This window comes from Balearica regulorum, chromosome Z (assembly GCF_011004875.1).
Source record: "Balearica regulorum gibbericeps isolate bBalReg1 chromosome Z, bBalReg1.pri, whole genome shotgun sequence".
NCBI lineage: Eukaryota > Metazoa > Chordata > Aves > Gruiformes > Gruidae > Balearica > Balearica regulorum.
This window is the reverse complement of record NC_046220.1, coordinates 33,470,888-33,483,283: the sequence shown is the minus strand read 5'-3', so window position 1 is coordinate 33,483,283 and position 12,396 is coordinate 33,470,888. Positions and strand designations below refer to the sequence as shown.

The 12,396-nt window shown below is 41.9% G+C and overlaps 1 protein-coding gene across 1 annotated transcript in view; it reads right to left on the bottom strand.

Annotated features, from left to right (window-relative positions):
* Nucleotides 1–12,396, bottom strand: part of NRG1 (neuregulin 1) — a 477,481-nt gene that overhangs the window by 280,587 nt on the left and 184,498 nt on the right. The window contains exon 2 of the mRNA XM_075740463.1: nucleotides 10,949–11,023. Coding sequence (XP_075596578.1) covers nucleotides 10,949–11,023 — 75 coding nt within the window. The remainder of the gene's footprint in view (nucleotides 1–10,948; nucleotides 11,024–12,396) is intronic.

The window sequence follows — 12,396 nt, the reverse complement described above, 5'->3', positions numbered from 1 at the left end:
AAATGAAACCCCATACAAATGGGATTAGCAAGAAGAGAAGTAAGGTATTTCTCTGCAAGCAAAATAGAAACCATTGTGCATTCATTGAAAAGAGGACAGAAGAACTCTTGGGGCTTGACTCCTGTAGGCTTACCATAGAAACGTGGCAAACTTGACTTCTCCACTTATTCTAAACAAGAAGCACTTCCATAGGGAGGGAGCTGCCTCATGCTGGTGACAGGGTGACAGAATATGTTGCACTCATTTTGAACTGAGTACTTGACATTCTGTAAAACTATATGCTGAGTTTTCTGGCAGCTTGTTCCTGTAGCCATAGCCTGGATTGCAGTCTGCCTCCTACCTCCCGTCTCTCAGAAAGTAGTGAATCTACCCTGTCAGTACAGCCTAGACTCAATTGTACAGCCAGACCTAGCCTTGACCTTTGAAGATCGGGGAGCTTTACTCACAGTTGAATCCATGTAGGAAAAAAACGTTCCCTGACTGCCCCAAATCCAGTCTTAATCTAAAGACCACATGCACGAGAAAACTCATCATATCCAACAGGATGCTGATCTGCTGGGTATTTATCTTATGCTTTGTAGGGGCAGGCATTACATTTTGAAGGGTCTTGTGGGAAGTTAGAAAAACTTCAGGGAGCCATGGTAAGAGAAATCTACTTGCACTCTTGAGAAAAGCTATTTTGCAGAAGCTCCCATCAGTAAGGATTGTTTGGCAACAGGCACAAGCAATGGGAAGAAAAGTAAAGACATCTTGTTGGGAAGGCAGTCCTGTGAAATCCATCCTGCTGGGAATGTCATATGAAACCCCACCAGGCATGGGGCTTGAATTTCTCCTGTGTGTTGAGGTGTTCCAGTAGTGCCCACAGTGAACTGAAGTGCTCTTGCTATTTCACTAGTATTGTGGGCAGCAGTATAAACAATGTTTTTCTGTGGTGCTGCATTTCACAGCTAGACTGTCCACTCATAGCAGCCTTTCCCCTCATTCAGCCTTCTCAGGTTTGGTCTTTAACGTTGAACAAGGGTTGAGCTGAAATGTCAGCCTTTCCCTGAGGAAAGATGATAATAGTCTCTTTCTTCTGCCACAAATCCACTGATTCACCTGAAAACTACCCCTGCAAAAGGAGGGTTTTGACTAGTTTTTCAGTCAGTTCTTGCAACTGCAGGAATGGGAGAGATGACACAAGAGAGAAGTCAGAGAAGCACGGCTGGGAGTTGGTGCAAGAATTGACCTCCCAGATCTTGGATGGCTTTATATGAATGTGAAGATATGAAGAGACAAAGATGCAGAGGTATTGAGCTAAGAATTTCAAGGCATTGGGCAGGTGTAAGGGGGTAACATCAGATGTTGGAGAGAACAGCTTTCACACTGCCTGGACACCTGGCCTGTCCATGTACAAGCAGTGCTTGTGAAAGGCTCAGTCTGCTTCAGCGTCACATTGAGACCTTTATGTGAAGGGCTTTTCCACCTCTTTCCTTCTTCTCTCTTTGCTAGATCACCTGGAGACCTACAGATGTGGTTAGCAGAGGAGGCCGCTAACAGGGGCAGAAGGGACCAATCAGCCATTCTCGCAAACATCAGGGTGTAATCAGGGCTGGCCATGCAGCACGGCCATCCCAGCCAGAGAGGACTAGAAGATGGGAAGACTGGGCATGCAGAAATCATAACTGACTTAATGCGGGGATAGTGCAGCCTAAACTTCATTCCTCATGCTAGTGACTGTGCCAACAGCCCTGTGTTATCAGTGGCCTTAGAAAACAGTTGCAAAAAGCTCTTTGTAAACACTTTAGCAATGGAGAGAAAATCCCCAAAACTATAACTCATTTAAAATCACAGAAGAAAAAAATATTTAATTCTGCATACTGGAAATAGGAAAGGAGCCACAGTCATTACAGCAGCTCCATAAGAGACTCAGTGGCATTTGTTTGTTTGTTTCTCCCTCCTGAATTTATGTTAGCCCCCCTAGACACCATTTTGTCACTTGCATCCCATTTTTGCTCTTGTAGGCCTAATTAACTTAATCCTGATTTATAACAGCAAGAGGAAATCAGAACCTTGGCTGCATCTGTGGGATGGCACAAGAAGACTGCAGCCAGTGGCATGCACGTCATTCCCTTCAGGCTTCTTTAGGGTTAGTCAGCATGATGGCAGGAGTTACCCTGTGACAGTGATGAATACGTGTGGGCTGGTGTAGAGATTGCCAAACAAAAATAAAAGGTTATCCTCTTGCAGAAAAATACTTTCCCCTTGTTATAAGTAAGGCATACTAAGAATAACATAGGAAAAGATCCTTAATGACACTCTAGTCTGACAAGCCTGTTCTTTCCTGAAGCAATTTCATCCTTCTAAATCTTATATACACCAGTAACAAAAAACCCTGAGCAGTTCACACTAACTCCCCTATCAGCACAACTGGACTTTACACAAGTGAGAACGCACTCCTACAGGCAGCCAGCAGCCCATGACACTTAGCTGTGCATGAATACAGGGAGCCAGGAAAAAGAAAGGGGGTTTCCCTCCCTAAGCGACAGTCCATACATCTGTAAAATGTTGCACCACGTGTTCCGTTTTATTTCATCAAATACAACCTGCTACTTTATGAGCTGTTAAATCCAATAGCTTGCTTTTTTTTCTGTTGAGCTCACATTGCCTACTGGACCCTGACTATCTGCTATTTATACAACTTCTGGACGCTCTTAGCATGTGTCTCACACTTTTTGTAAGTTTTTGTGCTCTTTCCTTAAGGATTCAGGTGTGATAACTAAAGATGTGTTGCACCTTTCAGCTGAGTAAGCTTGTGTAAAGAAATTACTGTATCTAAGCAGGAAATCAGCTGATGGCTTGCAAGCAGTTAGCCGGTCATCTCAGCCACATCGTTCTCCTGGCTTTTCCCAAACATATTTTCTCCTCTGTTCTTTGTCTGATCGTTTGGAAACTGTCACATCCAAGTTCTGTTTGAGTAGACCCTACCTGCCTAGTGCAAGAGCAGAAAGACAGCTGCAGCAGCCTGAACAGAAAGGACTTGTAAACTATGGTTTCTTCTGACCTTTCAAAGTTCTTCTTCCTCATGTAAGTACAAACTTCATGTGAAAACACTACAGGATGAGGAAAATGTTCCTTTTTTCAATTCTTCCTCTACAAGACTGTTAAGACTTGTGGCAGATACTTTGGTCTGAAGTGACATAATTATAATGCTTAATTATTTCAGAGCTGAAGTCTACTGTAGAGAAATTGTAAGAAAGGATAGAAGCTAATTTTGTAATCAGGACAATGATGTGGAGAAACCATTGCATTTTAAAAAAGAAAAACATCACCATAGGTGACTTGGTCATTCCAAACAAGAAAGGTAGTTTCAAACTACCTTTGCTCACTATACGGAGAATAATTTTAAATTCCTGCTCCAGTGCTTCCAGAACAAGCACTGCTGTAGAGGTCTCACCAGATGCTTACTGAAGATGTTGGGATCTCATAGGACGTGCACGTCACTCAAAGGACATGACACAAGTTCTTATAAATTAATTGCATAAAGAATGTGTACCAATTAAACTTTTGCAGTTTAACCAGTAGAGCACTTCATCTGAACATAATTACTGCAGAATTGTTGTCCCAAAACAGTGAGTTCATTTACCCAGTGTGCAATATGCCAATATACACACAGAGCAGAGGTGTTTTATTGCATATTTGCACAGATACAGGTTTCCGTCTCAAGACAGCACACCAAAGCTCCGAATCAGTGGTTATTTATGCATAAAACATTAACATATGTATTGTTATTTTATTTAAATGATTAATTAGATTTCTTCATCTAGCATGCAAACTAGAATGCATGCTCAGTTCTTTTCTCCTCCTTTATCTTTTGAGGAGGTGGTATAATTGGGGTAGGTGGTCCATGGGTTGTTGGTCGCAATTCCTCCTTTTGGAACTACCTTTCCCCTAGTTTTCTGGTACTTTGGGCAAGTCCAAATGGTTTTTCATGGTTTACTGACTGAACTAGTAATATATCAGTTAAACTTCAGCTTTTAATGATCACAACCTACCTATCAGACAAAGGTACATTATTTAGATATTTCTTGCCTGGTGTTAGACCAGCAGGGGTAAGGCTACACAATGGACTTCTGCAGCAGCATGACAACTTGGTTCATATCACATTTTACATTTGGTTTTATTGTAACAGAATGAGAATGGCTATTACATGCTGAGCTGTAATAGTGACATAAGCTAACAAAACACCTAAACAAGAAGTATTTTAAATGTACTTAACTCACTACATTGCAATAACTCCCTTGCATCTTCTAGATAAAGGGAAGTTAGAGTGCTGAGGAATTAAGATGTTGAATTACTGCATAGTGGCTTTTCCATGCTGACATGGGACAGGGACTGTCTGGGTTGCCACGTGAAAGGTATGTGTAAATGACCTGCACCGTGACTCCTGGGTCTTGCTCCTTCTCATATAAACCACTTCTCATTGCTTCCCCCGTGAGTCATGGAAGGACAGTGAGCAGCATTTTCTCCTGTTGTGTTCCCTGATGTCCACTGATTTCTTTGCTGAGGAGAAAGTCTGTTGCATAATGTGCCCCAGCAGATCTGGGCATGGATACTTTATTTGCAATCCTGAGGATCCTTCAAGCAAATTTACCTGTCAGTTCCCACAGCACGTTGTTAGTAAACTTGGACACTGCTGTTATGACAATACTGAATCCAAATCTACATCTCGACCACCAACTTTGTACTACGCTGAGAGTTAAACCTCACCTGTGTCCTCAGCACTGTTATTTATGGCAATACTCAGGCTCCAAGCACACCTAGCTAAACATGATTCTTCTGCAAGTTGCATTAAAAAGTCAGGTTTCCTGACTCACTGTGAATCAGTATGATCAGAATACATTACTCAGCAGCAGCTGGACACCTGAAAGGTTTAACTGAGCCAAAATAAGTATGGAGCAGTTCAAAAAGGGAAGCTAGATCAAGTGATAGCCTGGATACAACCCAAGGTCTTCTAAATCTTATTGAGGTCAATCCCCCGTATTTCTCAGGTAATTTTCTGCCTACTGCAGGTTGCCTGTCTGCTAGATTATGTCACCCTGATAGAGACTAGCATAATACCCAAAGCACAGCATCTAATATCCTTTCCAGAATTTTGATCATAATTAATTATTACTTGTCTAGGTATTCTTGTAATTCATACAAGTTGCTAATGCTTTTTTTTTTTTGAATTTAACTAAACTCTCGGCTTCAAAATATTCCCATAGCAGTGGATTCCACAGTCTAATTACATATTGTGAAACTGTCATCTTTAATTTCTACAACTGCCTCTGAATTCTTATAATTTGAGGCAGAAGTGTCTATTCCTCCATGTTTATATCATTCCATTTTATATTTTCTATAACCTCCTGTTTGTCCTATTCACAAAAGAAACAGTCAGATGCAAGAGTACTGACTTAAAAATTACAATAATTTGATTTCCACACAAATCAAGAAAAGCCAAAGGCTGCTTTAACCTGATCTAAACAACAGGTGCTTCTGTAAACCTCTGCAGTTTTCCTACATCCCACCCAATTCCTGAGCATTCACAGTCTGCATGGTTAACTACCTGCTAAGGACCAATTTCTGCCCTACTGAACACCTGAATCACGTCACTGGATAATGCTTACTTATACTGGCTGAGGACCTGGTTTATAACATTTAACCTCTATGAGCTCTTCACAAAATTCAAATGAAGGCAAATTCTCCTTCTGTCTTCATTGCCTTTCATACCCTGCTCTTGAATTTAATCCTTTATTTTAGTTTAGCTTAATTCTGAGTGAGAGTGCTCACACCGGGATCTAATTCTGTGTAATAAAGGCACTTCAAAAATGAATTTAGATCCTATTGCCTGAGTCTCCCCATGTAAACTTGTTCCAGAATATCCATGAAACACATCTGTGAAATACAAGGTATAAGATAAACAAAAAAAGCCAAGAAAAAGCAATTATTGGATGTTTTTATCTTTTAAATCCATCACCTGGAGGCAGCCATTAAAAAAAAAAAAATCCCTCAACCCTGAGCATTTCACAGCTTTAACACCTTAAAGTATTTCAAGATCAAGTTCTGCTCTTTCTGAACCCCATGAGTGCCCCTGCCCTGTCCCCCCATCTTGAGCAATAAACACAGACTTCTTCCTGGGGCTCACCCTGACACTGCTGAGACTCTCCTGACTTGCCAGTCTCACACCAAGCACTGGCATGTGTTTTTGTCCAATCTCTGCCATCATCTCTGCCCGTCCCCCTCACCTGGAAAAGCAGACTTTTTGCTATGTTGTTTTAGCATTGTAGATAAGGAACCTGAGGGCCATAATCCAGCACTGGCATGTGTCATCGCTTCAGAAGGAGCTCAGGGACTTTATGGCCCTGTCCTGTCACAAATTCACTCCAAAGTTATTCAGGTTCATAAAACCTTATGTTCATTAGGAGCCTCTGATGGCAAACGAGTGGTGTCCAGCCATCCCACTGTCCTTAAAAGTTGCTCCACATGATGAGAGCCATCGACCCTTTCTCTCGGCAGCTGCCGTTTTTCTGCTGTTTGCAGATCTCGGCACCACAATTTGTGCCAGAGTGACATTGCTGTAGCAGTTCCCATTAACTGGAACAAAACCAATCATCTCAAATTGGCAGCTATGATGGAATGAAATGTTTCCATAGAAGGCACTGCACAATTATTTCTTGCTAATGCTAAAATCGTGGGCAGGATGCTCATGTGGAAGATTTTCCATCCAATTTGTATTGTGACAGACATGATTAGGATGCTGACAAATCAAGGCATCATGGTTTATAAGTCAGAGCACAGAAAGGATAGGGGCTTAACTCTTGCAGTAACAAAGTCAGCTGGCAGCAGTGCTGTTAGAAATATATATTTGCTTTCTAAATTTTCCCCAATGAACTCTGCCAGCAGAACTAGTGGTCATTAGCAGACTGCAGAAAAAATTTGGCATGTCTTAGGGAGTCAGCTAGTTTGCTTTTTAATGAATAGCCATTAAAAAAATTAGTAATGTCATAGATAGCAAGAAAAAACATAAAACATTATAAATTCAATTATAATCATTGATCTTACTAATATGATACTTATCCCCAATCCTACAAAAATTAATAGCAGCGACCCAAGCAGCGTCAGTGGATTCTGAATAGGAATTTTAAGAAGTAAAATACAACAGCCAAGAAACCCAGAATGTAGGATGATAACTTGAAATTTCTTGCTTCTCTTTCAGATATGAGCAGTGACGAGTGTGTCAGAAAATCAGTTTGTTTTTCACATCTGTGCCAGCTGGTATAAAAGAATATCTGCTATTACCTCTTCCTACAGACCCTGCCTCAGGTAATACTTAGGAGCTCAGTATGCACAGCAGGAATTTGTAATGAGCTCTCAGTTTAGATTCCCATCACTACAAAACAGAAAGGTTAAAAAAACATTCAGAATAAAAAAGCTGGTGTCCATCAAAACCAAATGGGAGCCCAGGGTTTGAAAACACACAATAAAAGAGCAATGGATGTGGTATCACAAGTCATTATAGTAATGCAACAATACTTTCTTCCCACTGAAAGAGCCCAGGACTTTATCACAATGTCACATCAGAGTCACTGGCATTTAGCCCTTGGAGAATATCTACTTCCTGTCTAAACGCTGGTGCAAACTTAGCTGGATTGACAGCCCCAGGACCTGACCCATTCAATTTAGCTGCACAACAGGAAGAATGCTGTCAGAGTAAGTCGCCTCTAGCTCTGATCCCTAGGACGTCTGTGAAAGGACAGTTTTGTCCTTCTGCCCTTGAGAGAATTCAGTCAGTCTCAGTCTTATGGGGAGCAAGATTTCTTTGCCTGTTTAAGACTACCAGCTCACCTTCCAGCCCGTGGTTCCTAAAATCCTAGATGCTCCATGTATATAAACAGACTCAATTTTAATTTGATGCAAAAAGTTCCATCACATTCCTCTCTTGTCCACTGCAGACTACCAGAAGATAACATTCACCTGGTGGTTTTTGAGGAGACAGCTTATTTCCAAAGAGGGAGGCTATTTTATGCAGCTTAGGTGCTAGATCAAGTATCAGGCTGTATGTACCTCAGTACGCAGGACTTTGCCACTTATTTTACCATAGATAATTAGAAGATGATGTGGTTTGGAAGATCATTGAGCCCAACCCCTGCTCAAAGTCTGACTTCCAGGTTCAATCAGCTTTCTCCAAGTGCTCTTCAGTGAACTTTTGAGTATCTCCAAGAATGGGGATTCTACACCCTCTCTCAGTCCCTCCTCCAGTACTGCCCCACTCTCAGAGGGAGATTTCTACATTGTTACAGGGCTTAGACCCCTTCCTTTTTCTTACCCTTTAGCCTGTCCACCTTGATAGACTCTCTCTTCCTGTTTGTACTAGGCATTTGTCATTCAAAGGAGACTAATAATAATAATAGTAAGTCCTAACAACAGTTTGAGATGCTGATGGGAATCTCCAAGTATTGCATGGCTACAATAATTTCTACACTAAGCCATACCGGTCCAGTTTCTGACCAGGAGAGCAGGAGAGGCTACAGGCAAGTGTGGGGCCAGGGTGGGGGGGAAGATGCAGGATTGTGAATAGCTTTGCCCAATAGCACACCTGCTTGGTATTATTATGCTGTTGCTTTTCTTATCTGAATTTTCCCCTGGAAATTCATATAGTGCAGCCTCAAACTGTTCTTCCCAGAGAGGAAGCACAACAAAGTCAGTCATGGTTCAAGGCAGGGCATGGGATCTAATCACAATACATCTTGGAAGTTTGATTAAGTGCTCTAACATCTTGAGAAAGAAAAGAAAAAAAGCCAAAAATAGAGTGCTGCTCTAGACAAGTACAGGATTGATGACTAGGTGACCTAACAGGAAGGTATGATAGTGTATTGTATTTCACAGAGACTTTAAGTCCCTAAAAAGGGGACTCCTCTTCCAGGCTGAATATGCCTGAGGCTGTTGCTTTTTTCTGTTGCTTTTTTTTTTTTTTTTTTTCCCTCTAGGACCTGGTAAAATGTGATCCCTGTGTTGTAGTTCAAATAATACACTCATTGACTGCTAAAGGCATCCTATGATGAGCCAAGCATCAGCCTGAATTCCCCCAGTGCTCAGCCTCCAATCTTTGGGAGACTCTAAAATCTTTTTAAATCACTTCCACCTGGCACAAATGCAGGCCCAGGCCCCTCAAGTGCATGCTGCAATTTCACAATGAGTCTTCCTGTTGATCTCAAGGCCCATGTCCACGTTTACTGACACATGGAACTGCTCTCAGGATTGATACAGCTGCCTAAACATCTGGTTTGATGCACTGCCCAGGATATCAACACTTCCAAGCAATAGTTTACAGAAGCGACCATCAGACTGCACAAACTGTGGAACTTAAGCAATCCATCAGAAAACTAAAAAGGGGACAGATACAGTATGAGTCACCCAAACATTTGACGCACAGAAGTATGGTAAGAAACAACCAGTTCTTTGCCTAAGAGTCACAGATCACTGGGACATTGGTCTGTGCTGTGAATTTGCCATTGTTCACTGTGCAGCTTAAAATCAGATTACAGCATAGTTTATGATAACATTATTACAGTTACATTTACAATTTGTGAGCAACATTTTACCAAATATATTCAAATATATTAATAAAAAACTGTATCTTCATTTGTATACCAAAGATACAATGTTTAGTAAACACATGGAAAATGTTAGAACTATGCTGAGGACAATGCAGCTGGAATAAACAGGCTTAATCCCATCATTGTGCAGTAGTTCACAACTGCTTTATACTACCTTTCCATGAATGAGATTCTACAAATTATATAGCTGTAGTGGTCAGTCTTGAGACAGTGACAGACAGGGTCTGCTTGCTCATTCCCTGCCAGAGTGTGTCATTTCTCCTACTGTCTTTGAAGTGGAAGGGTGAATAGAGGCTTTTCCAGATCTCAGGACAGTCAGTTTAACTAAATAACAGATCACTGTGACAATTTCAGCCCTCAAACTGCTTTTCCAGAGGCCCAAACTGCTTTCTTTGGATCTTTTCACTGCCATCTCTTTTCCCTTGTAGTGTCCTCTCCATTTGCCATCCCCTCTTCTCATCCCCTCCAGCTCATCCACTTGTCCACTTCTCCTTTAACCCACTATCTCCTTCCCCAGCTACCTTCTCTATCATGTTGTGCTGAAGCTTGTTGGTCCCAGGAGAGCGACCAAGAGGACAATACAGGGCAGGAGTACCTTTTGGGAACAGTGAGAAGCAGGTGTCATTTTTCATTTGCTCTGTGCAATTCTTCTTTCCCCTCTTAACCATCACATAAAGAGTCTCTCCCCCTAACACATGTATTAGGAGAAGGGACCACCGAAGACTGGGATCACAAGTGTTAGATACCGTTGTGTGTGTGCATAGTAAGAGAGAAAAAACCATATCATGCAAAGTCTCATCTTCCCCCTCCAGATGCTCCAGAGAGCACCACAGAATCTATGCAATAGCAGCTAAATTACCTCAAAACTGAAAGCAAGGTCTCTTCACCTGTTCTAAAACACACCAGTGCTCCTACACAAATCTGAGACTGGCAGCTCTTGTCTCCAGCTGGGAAAGTAGCAATTCAATGGAGAGACCTGTCTGTGCATAGCTTCCAGCTTCTTCTCTACTCAGCTTTCTTGATGGCCAGTTTTCTCTGAACAGCATCCAGCTGCAAAAGCCTATTCTGTTGATAAAATGCCCTGGCACTGGCCCTTGCACGTCAGTATCTTTGTATTTTTCAGGAAAATCTACTTTTATCTAATGCTTTGTGAGGCATCAAAAACTTGCAGGCTTCTCCAACCAGAAGGAGCTAGGGGTGACAAACCTACCCTCTCCCCTTCTGGAAGCCCTCTGCAGAGCTCTTGCACCTTCCACACACACATGAAACAATACCATTTCAAGGAGTCCCCCGATTGCAAATTGACTCACTGTTGTAACTGCTGTTGACGTCCGTCTGTGTTGGTGCCAGGCTGTACTGAATTGACCCTTCAGAGGTGGCCCTTCCTGACAGTGAATGGGAAAAGAGAAAGGAGGGAGACAAGGGGAAAATAAGGGGAAGAAAAGTGAATATTTAGATAAATTCATTGAACAGATCTGCAGAGAAGCTCCACTATTTTTTAGCACAGCTTCTTACTGTAAATTCCTCCCCCTCCAGCACACACATACATGCACACAAACACATCTCACAGCAGAAATCTGGCGAAGCTGGCTGCCTCAAGTCCTGCCAAGGAGTCTCGTTTGCTTTGTCCGACTGTCAGCCCACTGGAAATGCCTCCTACTGGGGTCGTTAAAGATGGGGGAGGGCACACAGGCTGCAGAACTGGTGGTGCCATTGCAACAGGTATGTGCAGGACTTCACTGGCAGATCAGGCCGTCAAGCCTGAGTTAATCTTTTAGCATTTCTTTAAGGACAGGTGCAGATGATAGGACCTGAATGTTAAACATGAGCATGTCAGCCCTGCTGTCCTGTTAATTAGCAGACATTGGATGCAGCAGGAAAAAATAATTTGGCAGCATTTCTCATTATGTATAATTTTTCCCTCAGAAAAGTGAAATCCAAATCCTCTTTGGCATTAAGGGTATGTTTGACTCAGGTCAAAAAAAGCTGTGTTATTAACCGGACATGTGTCTCTACCAAACTGTACTTGTGAATTTGCTATGGAGGGAATAGTCCCTGTCACAGAAGGTGCAGAGGTACAGACATCAAACTGCTATGATGTTTGTTCCAGACATGCTGCTCTGTAAATGATGCACCAGAGGTGGACTGACAGCATCTCAGCCTGAAAGTACTTGAGTCCATGCATTTTAACATTTGAGGTCATGCTCACTGCATTTCCAATAGAGTTCTCCTCTTTTTAGTCTTACTACCTTCTCATTTCCACAAGGTCTTGGAATCACAGTTAGCTTGTATGACCTCCCTTTACCTGCAGTGTTGATGGAGGACCCTCGGGAATGTGCTATACTCTGAGCAACCCAAGGAATCTGAAAGGTTCATAGAGCTTTTGATTGAAAAAAAAGTTTCTGTGCTGCTGCTGCTACAGAGCAAATAATGAGTCCATAAGCACCACAGGTACATGGGCATGTAAACAGCAGGAGATTTTACCAGTGAGGAGGAAAGGAGCTTGGCATCTGTACGTCAGTCCAAAGTCTTGGTCTAACTACTAAGGCAAGAGTGAGTCTAAATAACATTCTGTAAATAAGCATTGTCTTTACTGAGCTCTTACTTCTCTTTAAATCATCTCTTTTCCCAACTTGCTCTCACAGAATTTGACTAGGCAATATGTACTACTTAATAATGAAGATGGATGATAAAACAGCATTCATATTACTTATAGGAGTTTTCAGAGAGGACATGCAGAATTAACTTTCATTTAAGA